At 44.8% G+C, this 20469-nt stretch overlaps 1 protein-coding gene across 4 annotated transcripts in view; it reads left to right on the top strand.

Annotated features, from left to right (window-relative positions):
* The window catches only part of LOC119972817 (sal-like protein 3), a 58461-nt gene that overhangs the window by 20421 nt on the left and 17571 nt on the right, over positions 1-20469 (top strand). For 3 of the 4 annotated variants that reach the window (XM_038810252.1, XM_038810255.1, XM_038810254.1), the window contains exon 2: positions 7369-7582. The exons of the other annotated variant lie outside the window; for it this stretch is intronic. In XM_038810252.1, coding sequence (XP_038666180.1) covers positions 7492-7582 — 91 coding nt within the window. In that variant the 5' untranslated portion in view covers positions 7369-7491. The remainder of the gene's footprint in view (positions 1-7368; positions 7583-20469) is intronic. 4 annotated transcript variants of the gene reach the window in all.

Here is a 20469-nt window from a genome sequence, read left to right as displayed (position 1 = left end):
GCCAGCACCGGAAAAGTAATTGATGCTATTGCAGCTGACTTGGAAAGATTCATGCCTCACTCTTCTCCGACTGTGTTGCATCTTGCTTCCGCCATGCCTGACATACCACCAATAAATATGACTTCACTGAGAAGATATCTCAACTTGTGTCTTCCTGGACCGTAGCAGGTATTACTCCTCATTTCTTGCCACTTTCTCAGCATCTTTCTTCCCACCTCGTCTTGATGTAATTGCTTGCTCTACTAAAGGAAAAGCTGGCTCTTTTATAGAGTCACGGTGGAATCGTCTGCTCTTCCTCTTTTATAGAGTCGCGGTGGAATCGTCTGCTCTTGCTGGTGGCGCTTGGAGATGGGAAGGACTTGTAATTGCGCAGGATAGTGGCATACCAGAAGACGGCAACCTTCCTGCTTCCGCCAGAATTAAGTTCTGGGCGGGAAGGCCATGGTCAATGTTCCTGGCTCACTGTCTATCGAGGCCCTCAAGTGACCAATTGATGACCACTGTAGGCTGGACGTACACCCCTGAGTCTTGGTTCCGGGGGAACGCCTGCTAATTGCCCTACCACTGCCTGTTTGGCTTGTAGTTCGGCAGGCCTTCCCAGAAAGGGACTATGCGGGCTTCCCACCAGCTCTCCAGCCGCCAGGCGAGATCCCCGATGCCACAACAAGGTTCCGCCCATAGAATGAGTTCCAGCATAGAAGGAGGTCGTTTGGCCCATCTAGCCCATGCTGGCTCTCTGTGGAGCAATCCAGTCAGTCCCACTCCCCTGCCACCTGTAGCCACCCCCCTCCACCTTTCTGAAATAATTGATTGTTTCTGCCTCATCACCCTCCACCCTCGTGTGCACTTTTTTGGTTCACATTTTTCTTCAAATTCTATTCCTCTTGAGTGCTTTAAAGATCATTCCTACATTTCCTGACCTGTTCAACTATTGTGACAGAGTTTTGACCACCTCTAGTCTGTCGGTTCTTCTGCTCTCTGAATTCCCATATGACCCTTCCTATCAAGATGTCTTCCATCTCATTCTCTAAATCTTTCTAACATTCACACAATTTTCCTTCCATTTAGGAATATGCTCAGAATTACGTTGTCCTATAAAAGATGTTCATTCTTTCCTGTTTTGATCCTTGGTGCTCTCCAAAGGAAGAGGAGTCTGCTGTTAACTCTCGAACAGTGCTTCAACTTAAAAGTTGTGATCAAATTCATGAGTGACTATGTAGATTTCTTCTTCTGGTTAGTCCACTGCTGACATCGTTGCTATGTGCTGAGGCAGCACGGTGGAATTGGGTACTCTGAATTTATATTTTAAAAAATCTTTGCTATGTGCTGCACATCTGGAACTCGCCTTGGTCACTTCAGTGCATCACCTATTGTTGCTTTGAGCAACTCCAAGATCTTTGACAGGGTCTAGTACCATGCAGTTCCAAAAAGGTTATCATCTGACCTGCTTCCAAAGCTGTGTTCCTGACGATACAGTTGCCTCTCAAGCTATTTTATCCGTTCTGTAGCATAATAATAATAATAATCACTTATTGTCACAAGTAGGCCTCAATGAAGTTACTGTGAAAAGTCCCTAGTCACCACATTCCAGCACCTGTTCAGGAAGGCTGGAACAGGAATTGAACCCACATTGCTGGTCTTGTTCTGCATTACAAACAAGCTGTCTTAGCCCATTGTGCTAAACCAGCCCCAAACATCTGGCTCATCCCCGTGGTTTAGCTCCCAGGGTCTGTGCTCTAATCCATTTATTTCTGTTTTATATACTGACCTCCTCCACATATTCTCCAATTTATCTAGACATTTGTTGATAATTCTACTCTATAGTCATCAGTGATCTTCAGATCATAAATCTTCAGCATACAATTATTCCATGCCTTTGCACTGTAATGGCTAAATCAGTTCAATTCTCCCATCTTCAATGGAGAAATTAAAATTTAGTCTCAGTTCTTCCACATACTTTGCTTTTGTTTCTTGCAAGCCTAACAGCTTTGTCCCATTAACTTTAATGGCCTCACCTTTAGTCCTTTCTCATCTGTCAACATTCTTGTCCTCATTATCTGCTCTGACCTCGAATAAACCTCTCACATTTCCTCCATTACTAAAGCTACCCAAACGCTTGGTTTCCTCTTTCATGCCAAACACATCTTTTCTCCTTAATCATTCCGAACATCTAAAGAGCTGAAATCAGAAAACCTTATCTAGGGTTGTGTCTTTTAACACCTCGCGCAGCCCGAAATAGCATAGAGGAAGAATCCAGTCAGCTGATAGGCAACCCATCTCTCACCATTGGCCTCCAACATGTCTTTCTCTGTCACAAGCTGTCTTGTCCCTCTCACTCTCTTTCATTGGCAGTTCCTTCATACACGCTCCTCTGCATTTTTCTGCCTTGCTCCTTTCAGCTGCAAGATACCATCCTCCATACAGTTCTCTCCTCCACCCCCCCCCCCCCCCCCCCCTCTCCTCCACACTGCTTAAAGCTGACTGCGCAGTCTTTTGCTCTATAACTTGCGGGTTACAAATTTTCAGGCCCTTGTAAAACCCAAGCTGGGCAACACCTTCTCTCAGATTTACCGAATCCTTTCTTCAGCTCCTTTCAGCTGTGGCATTGGATGTTTGCCCTTCACCAACAGAAGGAAATTCACATTTGGAAATACGAACAGGGGATTCACCAAAGCGCAAACACTGGTACTTTGAAGAGGCATTGACCATCCTCACAGTGGGAAAGTCTGGAAGCTCAAGGTGTGAGCATATCAGTTCATACCATAATCAGAGTTTCTTGAATTTAATGATTCTGATTTAAGAGATCATGGGCTGGATTCTCTGTTTTTGGGACTATGTCCCCACGCCGTCGAAAAAACTGGACTTTCTCGCCAGAAAACTGGCATCAAAGGGCCACATATTCCTAGCCCTGCAGGGGGCTAGCAGAGAACTTTCGTAAAACTACCAGCTTTTGCTGCAGATACGGGCCCAAGCACTTCTGGGTCAGAAGCCGTGCATGCGCACGGCGGTGGTCTCCAGCAGCCGCGCCGTGCTCCATGGCGGACTCAGACCGCAGAGTTAGACCTTCAACATAGTGCCCCCAATCGGCCGCGTGCCCAACCCGGACCACCCGGCCAAAAATTGCCCGGTTCCGTATTAGTCCACCCGTGCCCTCCGATCGGGCCGCCCCCAACCAGGGCGGCCGCGGACTGAGTCCGCAGCCACCACACTAGTATCCCGACCGGCAGGACCATGTTAGATCCACGCCGTCGGGACGTCAGCCGGTCGGGGGCTGAGAATGGCGGGGCCTGCAGCAATGGCCACAGGTCGGTGATATGCGGCGCGGCGTACTTGGAGAATCAGGGTACCGGCATCAGTCACACTTCCATGCAGGGAAGTGGGTTCTCCGTTCCGGAGCCGGCCGTGATTTTGGCGTCGGGGTGAGGAGAATCCAGCCCCATAGCTTCTGATCCAAGCCACTGGGTGGTGCACTACACGACAGTAGATACTGCAACCCATGAGAGACGGTGCGAAGGGTAGAAAATCTATTTGGTATCCCTCCAATCCCAATCCCACTGAAGCATAACTCAACTACTGTGCAGCTTACTCTGTGACAGTTGAAGACTGTGTAGCAGTCATCTGGCTGAAGGCATTGAAGCATGGTGGCAGGTTTCAGTGTGGACCTAACAGTAAAAAATTGGGGAAGAGTTTAAAAAACAACTACTATAACACGCAGAGCAATCTGACTATTGTCATTTATGGAGCTTTCCATACAGTGGCAGTTTAGCTGACAACGTTAATGCTACATAGGTATATATTAGGCAATAGATACTTTGTATTAAGAGGTCTTACAGAAACATTTAATAAAGAGGGCTTTCTTGTAAGGGAACGAATTATATTGGTGTCTGCCAGGGAAGTAAATACTGTACTCATTAAGAAAACCTGAGAGTAAAAAGATTTCTATCTCAAAAATTCAGATTCCTGTAAAGTGCAGTATAGAGATGGTGGGTGTTGTAAGGTTGCATGAAGAGGTTTTTAGGTAAGCTATTTTGTCTCTTATCCAAAACAGGCAGTGTCCAAAAAAACGTGTTTTTTCCTTACGATCTTGCTTAAACATCGGCAGATTTTAAATCTCAGACCGAGTTATTGAATTAACAGGGTTGGGGCTTTTATTTCTTTTTGGGGTAATGGTGCAATTTGTTTTCGCACTTAATACTCTGTAGTATGCTGCTAGTCTCTTTTCTTAAGCCTTAATTTGTTTCTGATGCAACTTTGGTACTGAGCAACGTTTTTGCTTAATTTTCTTCTCATCTGGGTCCTCAAAGATTTAGGGTTTTTATGAATACTGATATCCCCGTGGAAAGCGACCAGTTGTCAGGAATGACCATGCAGAGGCGATTTCAGGCAATATTCACAACCCAATCTGATTTGCTCTGCACTGGACGTACACACACTCACACGCGTGAACGTTTCAGGAGTTGTAACTATGTAGAGATCAGAAGCGCAAAAACATGGATTCCCTAGCTCGAAACTACCCAGACGGGTCAGAGTACTTTCACCACTGCCCGACTGACGTGAGCTTCGGGATCAATGGCCATGCTCCAATTTAAACGAGCTGGTGCTTGCGTTCCTCCAGAGGTGCCACGAATAAAGTAACGATTTTCCTTGATGCCCCAGGAGCCAGTAGTGCTGCTTACCGCAAATATAAATGCTGCTACTCATTGCACAGGCCACTATTGTTTCTGGCTGTGAGTGGGCTAAATATTCAGCTTGACCGTACAGGCTAGTGATGCATTTTTCCCGTTTCTGGCAAGGATCTCTTCCCCCACAACAGCCTCCCCTCACCACCACCTCCCTCCCCTTCCCCCCCACCACAGCCTCCCCTCACCACCACCTCCCTCCCCTCCCCCCCCCCCCCCCCCCCCACCACAACCCCACAATACACCATTGGACAAGGAATGGCAAGTAGAAATTAAATTGGACGTTGAGAGTTTCAAACAATTGTGCATACAACCAAGAGCTGTGGAGCGCTTTTGTATGTTTAACCCTTACTAATAAGCAGTAAAACATATTTATAACTATTCAAAATAATGGACCATGATTTGTTGCAACAGGGCATACTAATGGTGCCTGCTCTAAGTTATAGTTGCACTTGCACAATTAATTGGGTTTTTACATTTTTGGGTGGTAAGCTGTGACTACCCTGGGCTACACTGGGCTAAATCGCTGGCTTTTAAAGCAGGCCAGCAGCACGGTTCAATTCCCGTACCAGCCCCCCCCGAACAGGCACCGGAATGTTGCGACTCGGGGCTTTTCACAGTAACTTTATTGAAGCCTACTCGTGACAATAAGTGACTTTCATTTCATTTCAAAGTACAAGCTGGTAATATCGCAGCGGGTGGAGAGTCGGCAGGGAGTGGGCGGGAGGGGTGGGTAGGGAGGGGAGGGGGTGCGGAACAGGGCAAATTGTGCCTGAAAGAAAAGGGCAAGAAACTGTAGCTCCTTTACTAACCAGATTGAAGGACCATGAAATTAACAGTACCAGCATTGAGAATAGATTGTAAAGTCAAGTGGGTGAATTCAATGTTGAATCATTTACAGAAAACAAAACAAAGAGGGGACCAGGAAGATAGGATTAAGTGAGGGAGTGATAAGTGTGACAGAACGGAAAAGGATTGAGAGAGAAATGTGACAGAATGGAAAAGAGTGTTATTTACTTTTTAAATTTTACTTCAAAAGAAATCTCCATCAACAATTAAAAGCTGAAGGGATGCGACTCCACACTTGTAATAGTTAATTTTCAAAGCCAGAGAGATTGACTGGCAGTAATTAACACTTGCCATGTCATTAAAAGGCTACTTGGATTTTAAACGAGCAAGACTTAATTTTCTGTGGCGGCCTCAGTTTGTATCTGCCGCAAAAACACGGCAACTTCACATTGTTCAATACATGTCAGTGTTGGGGCAGGCAGCGAGATGCCTTTTTGGGGAGGTGCATCTTAGACAGCAGCTTTTAAATTTCCATGTTTACACCAAAAACGGTGGCCTCCATTAGCCTCACTGTTATTCCTCCAGTGAATTATTAGTCATAATTTCAATAATTTACATTTCAATAATGCTATTCAAACGGAGGGGTCAGGGGGAGCCATTCGATTGGAAGCAGTGAACATGCAATAACAGCAGTGTCACAGGCCAGCAACAGGAGACATTTGGCAAGAGTACATTACCGGGATAGGGTGGAGTGAAGCCTTGGAGTGATTCCAAAGTAAGGACAAGGATTGTGAAATCGTTCTGGTTAGAAGAGGATTTTCTTTTAAATGTACAAAATGGAGAACCTTTTTGGCACAAATTCTATTTCAAGTCCAATCTTGACTAATGTGGTCAGGGTTCCTGCCAGCAGTAAATGAAATGAATTTGATCAGTCTAAACCAACGTTAAAATCCCTCTGCTCGCCAAATTTAGTGTAAAAAATTGAATATATATGTGGAATTTGGAGAGAAAACATAGACGACTATTTGTCGACTCCTCCAAAAATGAATGAACAAACTTCAGCAAAACAATTGGAGAGCAAATAGTGATTGCTTATTAAGACCTTTGTCAAGCCAATCAATGGACTCTTCATCCTATGTACTTTGAAAAGTGAATGTTCAGTGCTTGGGTGGAATCGGAATTAGTCATTCGAAGATTTAGACTTATTAACATAGCAATAACATAGCAATAACTAAACAGTGTTTAGTCCAGGGGAAGCTTCAATTCCAGAACATTCGCCAAATTTGTTTTTATGAAGCAAGGACGGGGGGAAGAGGATGTGTCTGGTCACACATTTTACATGCTTTATGTTGTTTGTGAGTGAATTTTTCCCCATGTGCCGTGTGATTGAGAACAACAGAGTAGTGGCAATGTCCCTGAATTAATAATCCAGAGACTAGATTTGTGCCGCAGAAACATGAATTCAAATCCCACTGCAGCAGCTGGTGGAATTTAAATTCAATTAATAAGTCTAGAATTAAAAAAAAAACTAATCTTAGTAATGGTGACTGTAAAGCTGCTGTTCTGTCATTAAGAAAACCCATCTGGTTTTACTAACGCCCTTTAGGGAAGGAAATCCCCCATCCTTACCCAGCCTGGCCTGCATGTGACTCCAGACACCCAACAGTGCGGTTGACTCTTAACTGCCCCCTGAAATGTCTGAGCCAACCGTTCGGTTCCCTCCACAACAGCACTGTGAGTGTACCAACAGCACATGGTCCACAGCAGTTCAGGATAGCAACCCATCACTACCGTCTCAAGGATAATTTGGGACGTGAAATAAATGCTGGCTTTGCCAGCGAGGCTCATATCCCAAGAACAAATATATATTTATATATTTAAAAACTTCTGCATTTTTCAGCTCACGATGGCCACTGTTATATGCTGTCTTGGCTGAGATTATGGAACTGGTGGCAAACTACGTTCAACTGACAAGCTGCATGCAGTACAGAAAATCCAACAACCCCATCTACAACACACCCAGATGAAGTTGCTTCTTGCCAGGAACATTTTTTTCTGGAGACGCCATGGGCTGTTTGCTTACAAAGGCGCTGCCTATCAGTGTGCGGCAACAGGTAATAAAACAGAACTTCGGTTGACATGACCAACCAACCCGTTGGTCCATTCTTGTCAATAGCAGAAGGCATATTCTCACTGTGCCGAAACGCAGGATGCTGGGCCTTTATGGAATTCCTGTGTCCCAATCTTATGATTGCCTGTAACTGTTCCCCATGCTTGGATTTTTCTTTTATATAGAATTAACATCAGAGAAACAGGCCATTTGGCCCAACAGGTATATATCTCCTACCCCATTTTATCTAGTCCAGAGTTTGTACCTGGTCCAGGATAAGTAGATTTTTCCGGAGGTATGCTGCCTAAATGGAACGCATCACACCAGAGGAGGTCAGACCAAGTTTCTGAACAAGGAAGTCATAACTTTCGAAATTTTGATTTGCAGTTTTTGTCTTTTCGGGTAAAGGTTTTTAGCCATTTTTTTTAACCTGTGCAATGGCTTTTGGTAATTTACAAAGGACAGCAGAATCCCGTTGCTCTCATAGTTAAGAAACTATTCTGATTTGTCTTTCTTAGAGCCAATTTGGATGGCTTCCCCAAATTGAACATTATCTGTCACAGCTTTGCCCATCTTTCCATCTACACAACTCACTGTGCGACCCAACTTTGTGTCAAATTTGCACCTCAAAGACTCCATAGCGACAGCGGCATTCTTGAGAGTTTCCTCCACTGTCCTGATGGGTTCGTACAGCTGCCATTCCCACTCTAAATACAAATCGATAGTGCCACTTTTTCAATGGTAAACAGCCAGTACTGGCATCTGGTCCTCCAATATATCACCCGTGAGTTTCCACGCTATGTCTGTTTTTTGGCACCCACACATGTGCAAATATTACTCAATTCATAACCAGATGCCCTCTGGATTGAAGTGAGTAATCAGTATAGTCCAGCGACTGTATCAGCCTCATTTACAAAACAAATCCACTATTGCCTTTCGACCTAAAGGGTGGCATCAATGCCCCTTTTTCAACCAGCCCCACTGAAGCCCTTTTCAATTATAACTGTGTTCAGTGCTCCATTCTCCAGTAGTTGCACAGTCATATCACTATCTACTTCCAACAAAGTGCCTTTAGCATGTCTATGCTGGGCCTTAACATAATCATTGTTTTTTTTCCCCCCTTTATGTCAGAAAAGCACAATATAAAGTGAACACTCTGCAATCTTCTTAGTTGCATTCAAAGAGTTTCAGAGTTGATTATCCAAGGACCCCCAGAATGTGACAGTGGGGTCATGGTAATGTCACTGGACTAGTAATCCAGAGGCCCAGGCTAATGCTCTGGTGACATGGGTTCAAACCCCACCATGACAGCTGGAGGAATTTAAATTCAACTCATGAAATTGGAATTGAAATGAAAATGATAATCACTTATTGTCACAAGTAGGCTTCAAATGAAGTTACTGTGAAAAGCCCCTAGTCGCCACATTCCGGCACCTGTTCCGAGAGGCTGGTATGGGAATTGAACCATGCTGCTTGCCTGCCTGGGTCTGTTTTAAAAGCCAGCGATTTAGCCCTGTGCTAAACCAGAATTGACAGTTTGTTTCAATAATGGTGTCCATGAAACCATGGCCAATTGTCATTAAAACCCATCTGGTTCACTAATGTCCTCTAGGGAAGGAAATCTGCCATCCTTATCCAGTCTGGTCAACATGTGACTCCAGATCCACAGCAATGTGGTTGACCTTTACTAGTCCAGATGTGCAAGCCACTCAGTTCAAGGTTAATCATGGATGGGCAACAAATGCTACCCTTGCCAGTGACGCCCACGTCCTATGAAAGAATAAAGATAAAAATAGACGCGCTAAAGGAGTTTAGTAGAGCATGGCCGAGCTTGGATTCAAGGGACTTTAGAGGTTATTTGGAGCCAAGTGGAAAGGATACCATTGAATTGTAGATCCAGGTACCAGCTGTGGCTCAGGAGTAGCAATCCTGCCTCTCGGTTAGAGGAACTCATTCAAGCATTACTCTCGATACTTCCGTAACCTGGGCTGACACTTTAGTGCTGCTCTGCTGGAGATGCGATCCTTTATACGAGATGTGGGTTTCCTCCGGGTGCTCTGGTTTCCTCCCAAAGTCCAAAGATGTGCGGGTTAGGTGGATTGGCCATGATAAATTGCCCCTTAGTGTCCAAAAAGATTAGGTGGGGTTACTGGGTTACAGGGATAGGGCCGGTGCAGACTTGATGGGCCGAATGACCTCCTTCTGCACTGTAGATACTATGATTCTATGTCTTCCCTCTCAGGTGGACGTATAGGATCCCTCAGCACTGTTTGGAAAAGAACGGGCGTTTTCTCCCCATGTCCTGGTCAATATTTACCTCTTGAGCAACCTCAATAAAACCAAATGACCTGGATATGAATCTCATTGCTACTTGTGAGGCCTTGCTGTGCATAAGTTGGCTTCGATGTCTTGCTAAGTTACAAAATGCATCATGGGCTGTAAAGTGCTTGGACTGTTCTGAGATCATTGAAGGTGATATGTAAACGCATCGTCTTTCTTTCTCTCTTTCTCTTTCTCGTTCTCTCCCTCTCCTTCCTTCCCAGCCGGGTTCTAATAGAGCCAGGCTAATGGCCAATTGCCAAAAGTGCCCTGAAGAACTTCAGACTTGTCTGGTCCAGGTATCGGATTTCCACCGCAGCCACACAAAACATAACGGGACTCTAAACTTTCAGCACCAGACATAACAAACTGGAACTAGTCCTCACCTCAATGATAGCCTTCTTACCTGCCCTCCCGTGAGGATAGATCAAGTGTGTGATGGTCGTTGTTCTGGTGAATTTGCCCCTTAGTTTCTAATAGAGGATAAGTGTGTTTTCCTTGCTCAGAAGTTAACAGATGGTACATAATGAGTGTATAAGCACATTTATCCTATGGGTATTGCATTCTCATTAAATGCTTTATTATGCTCTTGCGCACAATCATTGGTTGTGGAGTCATTAAGGTAACATTAGTGTAAATTGTTGAATATCGCAACAATGTAGTACTCAGAGTAACTTCTTTGCTTTCCTCCTCTTTTCAAAAAGGTCTCTGTCTCATTATACAATGTCAGAAATTTCTCACTCTTTTCATCAGAACAGATAACTCACTTTTTACAAGGCATTCTCTCTTCCATCTTGTCATCGTGTCATTTACGTAATCCTGTCTTTCGTTCCCATGCTTATTGTTGACATCCCTTTCTCAAAAAGGACCTTCTTGTGTTTACTATCATCCATGTTATCATCTAGTGCTGGCACCTTTCAGTCATATCAAAGCCTTGTCTTTGCCAATCTTCCTGCACTAGTGTAATTTCTCATTTCCTGGGAGGTCCTTTTACCCCTCCAGAGGGAATTTGCCCGTTTTTGTGGCGCACTCCCTCACATATGCCTCTTCTGCATGTATGGAACCCTTTCTCACCCCACAGAAATATTATCCTGCCATGATTGGAAATGTTTATGGTGCGTAGCCGTTAAAATATACTTTTCTTATTTTCCCTGGAGCAGTTACCTAATACAGTTGCACCGACCTCTGTGTAGCCTTCCCCCTTAGCTGTATTACTTAAGATTTATGGAGGGAAAATAGCAACTTCAGGAACTTTAAAGGATCGTTACTGTAAGTGCATCCTGATGTGCTAATATTTAACTTATTTTTTGTTGGCATCACGGTTCCGTGTGTCGCCACACGTCCCATAGAGGTTCGGGATCAGCAACCAGAAAGGATTTCTTAGTCTCAGAGGAACTTTAGCCCTCATTTTCAAATGGCTGTCAGTTCATATCAAAACTGGATGTAATTTCATGTTTGCTGGTAATCTCACACAAGCGATCACAAGGATACCTTGTGTAGGGAATGGATGAAAATAAGCACTGGTGTGGTGAGACTGTTTTTTCTGGCAATGGGTTTAAGGCATCTTGTTGTTCTGAACAGAGAGAGCTGTAATCTGCATTTATGATCCTTTTTTTTCCACCTGGGAACGCTCGGTGATAAATTAGGTTCTGTTCTCCAGCACTGAGATCCTTCATCTTGACATAACAAACACAATCAGAAATAATAACTGTACCAAATACAACATAACCATTATAATTCATCACCGTGCTGCTCAGATATTGATCTTCTGTTTTGTGGGCTTTTTGGAGAACCAATGCAGTGTGTTAGCCTGGGCTCAGTGCTGGTACACTCACCTCTGAGTCAGGAGGTTATAGATTGAAGCCAGGGCGAACAATGCAGCACCGAGGCCTGTCAGAGGCGTTTCTTTCTGAGGAGACATTAAATTAAGGCCCTGTCTGCCATCTCAGGTAGTCGATGGAGAAGTTGCCATGGCATTAATTAGAGAAGTAGATGACCTGGCCAACTTCCATCCCTGATTCAACGCCATAAAAATATGTTACCTGGTCCTTTATTTCTTCGCCTTTCTGTGACAGCTAGCTGTGCGCAGACAGGCTGCAACAGTTCCCTAGTATAACAGTGGCCAATGTTCAGCAGCACTTCATTCGGCGTGAAGCACTTTGAGACTTCCAGAGGCCACGAAAGGCGCTAAATAACTGTGCGTTTTTTTTCCTCACTGTGTAAATTTGCACTGGTGGAAAGTAATCAGACGTGACGTGAGGAAAAGCTCTTCTGCACAGCGAGTGGTTAGGATCTGGAATGCACTGTCTAAGAGCGTGGTGGAGACAGATTCAGCCGCGGCCCTTAAAGGGGGATTCGATAATTATCTGAAGAAAAAAGGTTTGTCGAGTCACGGGGAAAAGGCTGGGTGGGAGGGGGTAGCTGAAGTTTTCCTTCAGAGAACCAGCATGGACATAACGGGCCAAATGGCCTTCTCCTGTGCGGCAACCATTTTATGACTTACCGATCAAATGATCTATTCATTTTAGAAAGTAATTCTTGGTGTTTTATTTTGTCCCTTAAATCGATCGACTATCAATAAATAAAAATCTTACCATTACCTAACCTTTCAGTAGTTTTGCCCAAAAGGTTTTAGTTAAGGTGATTAATGTGGAATATCACAGTTTACAGTTAGTAATTGCAATAATTCCCTAAAGGATGATTGTAAGAACATAGGAATGTACAGGCCTGGAATGGGCTAGCTAGCCTCAGTGTCTAGGAAATATCATATCCCACAATATTTCTCATGAAGCTAGATCAATTTGTTTTCTACCAGGTACTTAAACTAGCTCTCTCTTGGATTAGCTGATACAATCAGCCTGTGTACATTTGCCAGCCATTGAATAAAGTAGTTTAATCCCAACTGCCCTTTCCTCCTCATTTCTCGAAGTTTAAGGCTATTTGTTTTGCCGTAGAATGTGATATTGTTTTGGGTCTGAAATTCAGAACGTCTTTTTGACACTAAAGTACTGTAGCCCCATTGAAAAGGGGCGGAGGAAGTTGGAGAGTAAAACGGACATCTCAGAGGTACCACCATTCTAAAATGTACAGAAATTCCATTGGAATTGGCAACTAATAGTGTAAGCATCTTGCGCACTGCGTTGTTTTGGCTCTGTATTTGGCGATACAAATGGCATCTCGGTGTGCCAGTCCCGATCCACAAGTTTTTTTATGGAGTATAGTCTGTTCCCTGATGTTTGTGGTGCCTCCCAGTTTGGTATTATTTGCAAACTTGGAGAGTTTTGTTTCTGTGCCCAACTCCAAGTTATTTATGTAGGCCGCAGGCAGCAACAACCCTGGCATTGATTTATTAACTTTAATATTTAGGAGGGCCACAGCTTTTCTGTTACGTCTTTGTGTGCGCATATTCCATAAATACATGTTTGCAACAGTAATACTAATCAATTTTGACAGCGTATACTTGGCATAATAGACTGTTGAAATTCCACCGCCTGCATTATTAAGATTTACACAAAGGTCTCGACCCCGAGTTTGCACTGTGGAATTCTATGATTTGAACATTTCACACCTTCAGCTGAGATTTCCCTCTGTTATTTCAGCAGAGGCATTAACTCACTCAAAGTGAATGATGGAGCAAGGAACTTGAAACACACAAAGGCCCGCATCTTCCTCACTGACAGGATAGTGTAGTGGGTTCTGCCTGCAGTTTTGAACCCACCCAAACCCCAATCCATTCTCCGAGGTGGAGGTAGACTTGGCTATGTAGGGTAGTCTCCCAGCAAGGACCTCTCAACATCAAGAGGGGGCCTGTCATCACATGGGCAGCACGGTAGCACAGTGGTTAGCATTGTTACTTCACAGCTCCAGGGTCCCAGGTTCGATTCCCGCCTTGGATCACTGTCCGGTTTCCTCCTACAGTCCAGAAATGTGAAGGTTAGGTTGATTGGCCACGCTAAATTGTCCTTAGTGTCCAAAAAGTTTAGGTTGAGTTACGGGCATAGGTTGGAAGTGTGGGCTTAAATGGCGTGCTCTTTCCAAGGGTCGGTGCAGACTCGATGGGTCAAATGGCCTCCTTCTGCACTGAAAATTCTATGTCCGGAAAACTCTGGGGTTACTGCAGCGATATTGTAGCCGTAACAGCTAAGCTGATGGGACGTATTTGAAAGTAGTGGGAAAGCTCCGAAGAGAAGGGCTGGAATTTTTTAATACCCTCAGTTCACTGCCTCATAACTACGTACGTAAGCTGTTGATTAAATCTAATGTACAGCGAACTCTTCGGCAAAACCCAGCATCCAAATTACGAAGGCTTTGATAGACTAGATGGGGAGGAACCCTGGACGGGATTCTCCGACCCCCCGCCAGGTCGGAGAATCGCCGGGGGCTGGCGTCAATCCCGCCCCCGCCATGTCCCGAAGTCTCCGGCACCGGAGATTCGGTGGAGGCGGGAATCGCGGCGCACCGGTCGCCCCCCCCCCCCCGCCCCCCCCGGTGATTCTCCAGCCCGCGATGGGCCGAAGTCCCGCCGTTGTCACGCCTTTCCCGCCGGTGTGGGTCAAACCACCTACCTTACTGGCGGGAACTCCGGGGGGTGGGGGGGGCGATTTGGCCCCGGGGGGTGTCCCCACGGTGGCCTGGCCCGCGATCGGGGCCCACCGATCGGCAGGCGGGCCTGTGCCATGGGGACACTCTTTTCCTTCCACCTTCGCCATAGTCGTCACCATGACGGAGGCGGAAGTGATGACCTCAGCAGCCGCTGACGCTCCGGCGCATGCGCGGACTTCCGCTGGCCGGCGAAGTCCTTCTGCCCTGGCTGGCATAGCGCCAAAGGCCTTCCACGCCAGCCGGCGGAGCACCAACCACTCCGGCGCGGGCCTAGCCCCTCAATGTTAGGGCTTGGCGCCTAAAGGTGCGGAGACGCCGGAGTGGTTTACGCCACTCCATCTCGCCGGGACCCCCCGCCCCGCCGGGTAGGGGAGAATCCCAGCCCATGTCTTATTGAAAGGAGGGTCAGTAACCAGAGGGTGCAGATTTAACCCTGAAAGAACCAGAGGGGAGCTGAGGAGAATCTTTCTTACGTGGAGTTGTGGTGATCTAAACGCACTACTTGAAAGGGAAGTGGAAACATCTTCGTACAGGACAGATTTTGACTCACTCAAAATCATTTGCATACACAGAGTTAAAATCATGCCCAGTACCTTTCAATGGGAAATTGAATATACAATTGAAAAGAAAATCATTCATGTGGACGTGAAAAGAGCAGGGATATGAGACTAATTAAATAGCTCTTTCAAAGAATTAGGACAAGAATAATGGGCAGAATGGTCTCCTTCCATTCATTACAATTTTATGATTCTACATTACAGGTAAAAATAGTAGTTACAAGATTGTAACTACTTTATATCTTTCACAACATGATGCATTTCCTCTGTTCTTGTGGAATCAAAAATGTATAATCTTCCTTCTTGATACAATTCTGTGATTGATGTTCATCTTGCTTCATGGATGTAGTATCGCCAGATGGGAGGCATTAAGCAGTATATATATATTTTATTTTTTATAAATTTTGAGTACCCAATTCTTTTTTTCCAATTAAGGGGCAATTTATTGTGGCCAATCCACCTACCCCGCACATCTTTGGGTTGTGGGGGTGAGGCCCACGCGGACACGGGGAGAATGTGCGAACTCCACACGGACAGCGACCCAGGGCCGGGATCGAACCCGAGTCCTCTGCACCGTGAGGCAGCAATGGTAACCACTGTGCTGCCGTGCTGCCCCTTAAACGGAAGCTTCAAGCAATGTTTTGTTAATAATTATTTTTTATCAACTGTTGCAAATTCTCTATCCAGTGTACCAAAGGCAGATTTACAATCTGTAATGCAATTTCACGAATCCAAAAAGGATTTCAAAACCATTTGACCTCACCTGGATCTCTAGACAGGGTTACAGTCTGGCAACTCTCTCCCTATTGCCTATTATTTTACATGTCACTATTCAATAGAAAGATCGAGCACATTCTTGATAAATTAGATAAAGCAGTCGTGAACCTTTATCAGTATTGGATAAAAGTGAATTTGAAATCATTCAGTGTAGAGATTTTTTTACTGAAACCTTGTTAAAGGAAACTGATCCATCCTCTATTCACAAGAGTGCTATAATGCTTCCTGGTGAAGTAAATATTACATTCATTATTGCTACACTTTCAGTCCCACAATTTCTCAAGCCATTTAAATTTTTAACCTTTTTTCTAAAGGTTTTCCCAGAAGGAACGGTTGAATTTCTGCAGCATCCTGCACAACCTCAGGATGCCACATAGTGATCGAATGCAACAACGTTGCTTTTGATGTGTAGTCACTCTGAAAGCGCGTCACCCAATTTGTGCACAGCAACCTCCCACAAACAGGCATGAGATTATGGCCAGGTCGTCTCTGCTTTTTAGGTGCGGCTCGAGAGCTATTTCACATCAAAAAAGAGCTGTGCATCATTCCAAATTCAGCGAACTAATTGTATGTTGTTCACAGCACGCATTCCATACCACCCTTAAAACAACAGAGCGAGAATCGCAGAATATGAGTGTTTGCCGTTAACTGAAATTCAGATTATCTTATCCATAGAGATGCAGCCTGTCCCCATTTGTGTCCACTTAAAGGCCATTAAATGCCAAAGTCACCACTTTATGAGAAAATTGTGGCCCCACATATCGTGGTTAATACACGACAAATGTACAGTTTTTTGATAACATGTTTGCAATACCGCATGCCGTGTGCCTTCTTCCTGACTGAAATATGCCATCAAAATTTCTTATATCGGGTATCCAGAGCCTTAAAGATATTTATTTCTGTGTAAAAATGGTGAAGGAGAGAGCTGCGGAGGACAAGTTTGTATTCAGTAAAAAGAAATGGTACACATTTCTATTGCACCTTTCACAACTTCAGGATGTTCCAATAGATTATTAGGCCAATTACATTACTACTACACCATCATCTCGGGTATTTACATATGCAAATAAGCAAATATCGTGCCAAATCTGAAGCTGTAAATATTTTAAACCATTTACATATACGGTACATACACGGGGCAGAATGGCGGCACAGTGGTTAGCACTGCTGCTTATCAGTGCCAGGGACCCTGGTTCGATTCTAGCCTTGGGTGACTGTGGGGAGTTTGCACTTTCTCCCTGTGTCTGCGTGGGTTTCTTCCAGGTGCTCCGGTTTCCTCCCACAGTCCAAAGGTATGCAGGTTTGGTGGATTGGTCATGCAAAATTGCTCCTTCGTGTCCAAAGATTTGCAGGTTAGGTGGGGTTACGGGGTTGGGTGGGGGAATGGGCCTGGGTGGGGTGCCCTCTGGCGTGATGGGCCGAATGGCCTCTTTCTGCACTGTCGGGATTCTATGGATCAACACGCAGAAAGAGAAATGCTAACCGTGTTAGTTCTCCACAGTGTCATCTCTGTATTGTGCAACAGCTAATACCGCTGTTAGTTAATAGCTTTACAACAGTTCTTTCATTTTTGTATATATTGATCGGCAGTTCACACCCCATGAAGGACATGCCGCCTCAGTTTTCTCTCCATTATATCCAAGGTCCCAGTGGATCTCATGGGTATTCTGCCAAGAGGATAGCCTCACAGCCTGTTTCCAGACCTCTGCTATTGCCCTATTTTGCTGGCTGCTGGGAAGTAGAGTCATGACAACGTAACAACAATATCACTAATCTGAAATCTAATCTAATCCCTTCCCTACAGGGAGACACTGAAGCTATGATTCACCACTGCCAAGATCAGAACGACATGTAAAGGGTCATTATTTGTCCAAAATGCAGAATCACCATCCCCGCACGCACACTCGCACATCACACACTCATCACACACACATCACGCACACACACTCGCACATCACACATTCATCACACACACATCACGCACACACACTCTCACACACACATCACACACACACACTCGCACACACACACACACTCGCACATCACACACTCATCACACACACATCACGCACACACACTCACAACCACACATCACACACACACACTCGCACATCACACACTCATCACACACACATCACGCACACACACTCACACACATTACACACACACACTCGCACATCACACACTCATCACACACACATCACGCACACACACTCACACACACATCACACACACATATCATGCACACACACACACTCATCACGCGCACACACACACATACACTCATACACACATCACACACACACACATCACGCGCACACACTCACACACATCACGCATACATATCACGCACACACATCACGCACACACACGTCACACACACACAATCACGCTCACACACACACATCACGCACACACATCACACACATCACGCACACACACATATCAACACATCACACACACACACATCACACACAATCACGCACACACATCATGCACACACACACACATCACGCACACATATCACGCACACACATCACGCACACACACATCACACACACACAATCACGCACACACACACACACATCACGCACACACACATCACGCACACACACACATCACACACATCACGCACACACACATATCAACACATCACACACACACACATATCACACACAATCACGCACACACTCACACACACATCACACGCATGCATCACACAGACACGCACATCACACACAAACACACAACCTAACAATGCTGGCTGGATGACCAGGGTCAGGAACCTTCATCAATTTCTACTTTCCCCTTTTTCTAACTGAGTGTCATTGAGACCAGTTGCTGCACGCCTCACGTCACCCCGGCCAGCTGCAAACACCTATCAAGCCGCCAGCTGTTGAAGCAGAATGAAAAATAAATGGACACTGCATCGCTGAAACACCCAGGGCAATACCTGCGATGGCTCAGCTAGACTCGAGGCTAACCCGTGAGAATATTGGAGCGCATTATCTCAAAACAATATCTGGCAAAACACAAATGTTCTTCACAACTGCTTGTGGTATTCACATGTTGAATAAGCATGGGCAGTTTATATTGTGGAGCGGCTGTATGCCCAATAATATGAATAATGACAAATGACAGCAATGAAACAATCAACGTTTTCTGCCACAGTTCTAGCACGTAATTCACTGCGACCTTTCTTTTTTTTTGTATAAATTTAGAGTACCCAATTCATTTTTTTCCAATTAAGGGGCAATTTAGTGTGGCCAATCCACCTACCCTGCACATCTTTTGGCTTGTGGGGGCGAAACCCACGCAAACACGGAGAGAATGTGCAAACTCCACAGGGACAGTGACCCAGAGCCAGGATCAAACCTGGGACCTCGGCACCATGAGGCAGCAATGCTAACACACTGCGCCACCGTGGTGCCCCACTGCGACCTTTCTTGAGGCCTCTGTAAAAGTAGGAGTCCGAGAGTGTTCTTGTCTAAAAGATTACCGGTGTCAAACTTACTTGTTTTGTTGAATATCTAAACTTTTCAAGACATTTTCTAGCACTGCATGTATGCCTTGCTAAATACAACTGCAAACAAGGTATAAATAAGTTAAGGCTTCGTTGACCATCGTGAAAATATCCTGTTGCAAAAAACATTTACATTTAATAATAATAATCTTTAGTGTTAATCTTACATTAACACCGCAATGAAGTTACTGTGAAAATCCCCCAGTTGCCACATTCCGGCGCCTGTTCGGGTACACAGAGGGAGAATTCAGAATGTCCAATTCACCTAACAAGCACGTCTTTTGGGACTTGTGGGAGGAAACCGAAGCACCCGGAGGAAACCCACGCAGACACAGGGAGAATGTGCAGACTCCGCACAGACAGTGACCTAGGCCGGGAATCGAACCCTGGACCCTGACGCTGTGAAGCAACAGTGCTAACCACTGTGCTACTGTACCGCCCATTTAGCTTGTTTTTTTACAAGTTCTTGCAACAGTTTATTTGCCAAAACTTAATCTTGCAAAATGTGTCCCTCTGTTAATCAAAGTTTCAATGAATGGACTCTCTCGCAATAACTTGCAATAATTATGACATAGTCTTTGTGTTTCTCTAGTAACACAGGAAATAATTCATTTAATTTAATCATGTTGAGTTCTGAAAGGAACTGTACCCTAGTTAATGCTTAAGGGTACATTGCACTTCAGATTTCTAAAGTGCCTAAAGATATGGTCATTGATTTGAGACATTATATAGACTAGCATTAAATCCATACTGTCTTGATGCTGTATAAAGATAATAAATCTGGTCAGTCCAAGACCACACTTGAGTAACAGAGGGCCAGTTTGTCCTGTCAGGTACTGATTTGAGCCTGAAAGGTTACAGATTAGTTTAGTGATGTCAAGTGAACTGGCAAAGGCTTCTCTAATTTTGTTGGAAATGAGGAAGCCTGATGGTAAAGGGGAATCCTAATGAGTCCATCAAAGGCTTGATTTGTACCCAACAGACAAGGCAGCTGTGAATTGTATGAAAATATTGGAAATCAATAGCTTCTATGGAATTTCATTAAGCAGCAGTATCCACAATTGATAGGGCCTCATAATTTGATGGATTGTGCAAAGAAAATGATTAGCTTGG

This window comes from Scyliorhinus canicula, chromosome 10, assembly GCF_902713615.1.
Source record: "Scyliorhinus canicula chromosome 10, sScyCan1.1, whole genome shotgun sequence".
Lineage (NCBI taxonomy): Eukaryota > Metazoa > Chordata > Chondrichthyes > Carcharhiniformes > Scyliorhinidae > Scyliorhinus > Scyliorhinus canicula.
This window is presented reverse-complemented; position numbering and strand designations above follow the sequence as displayed.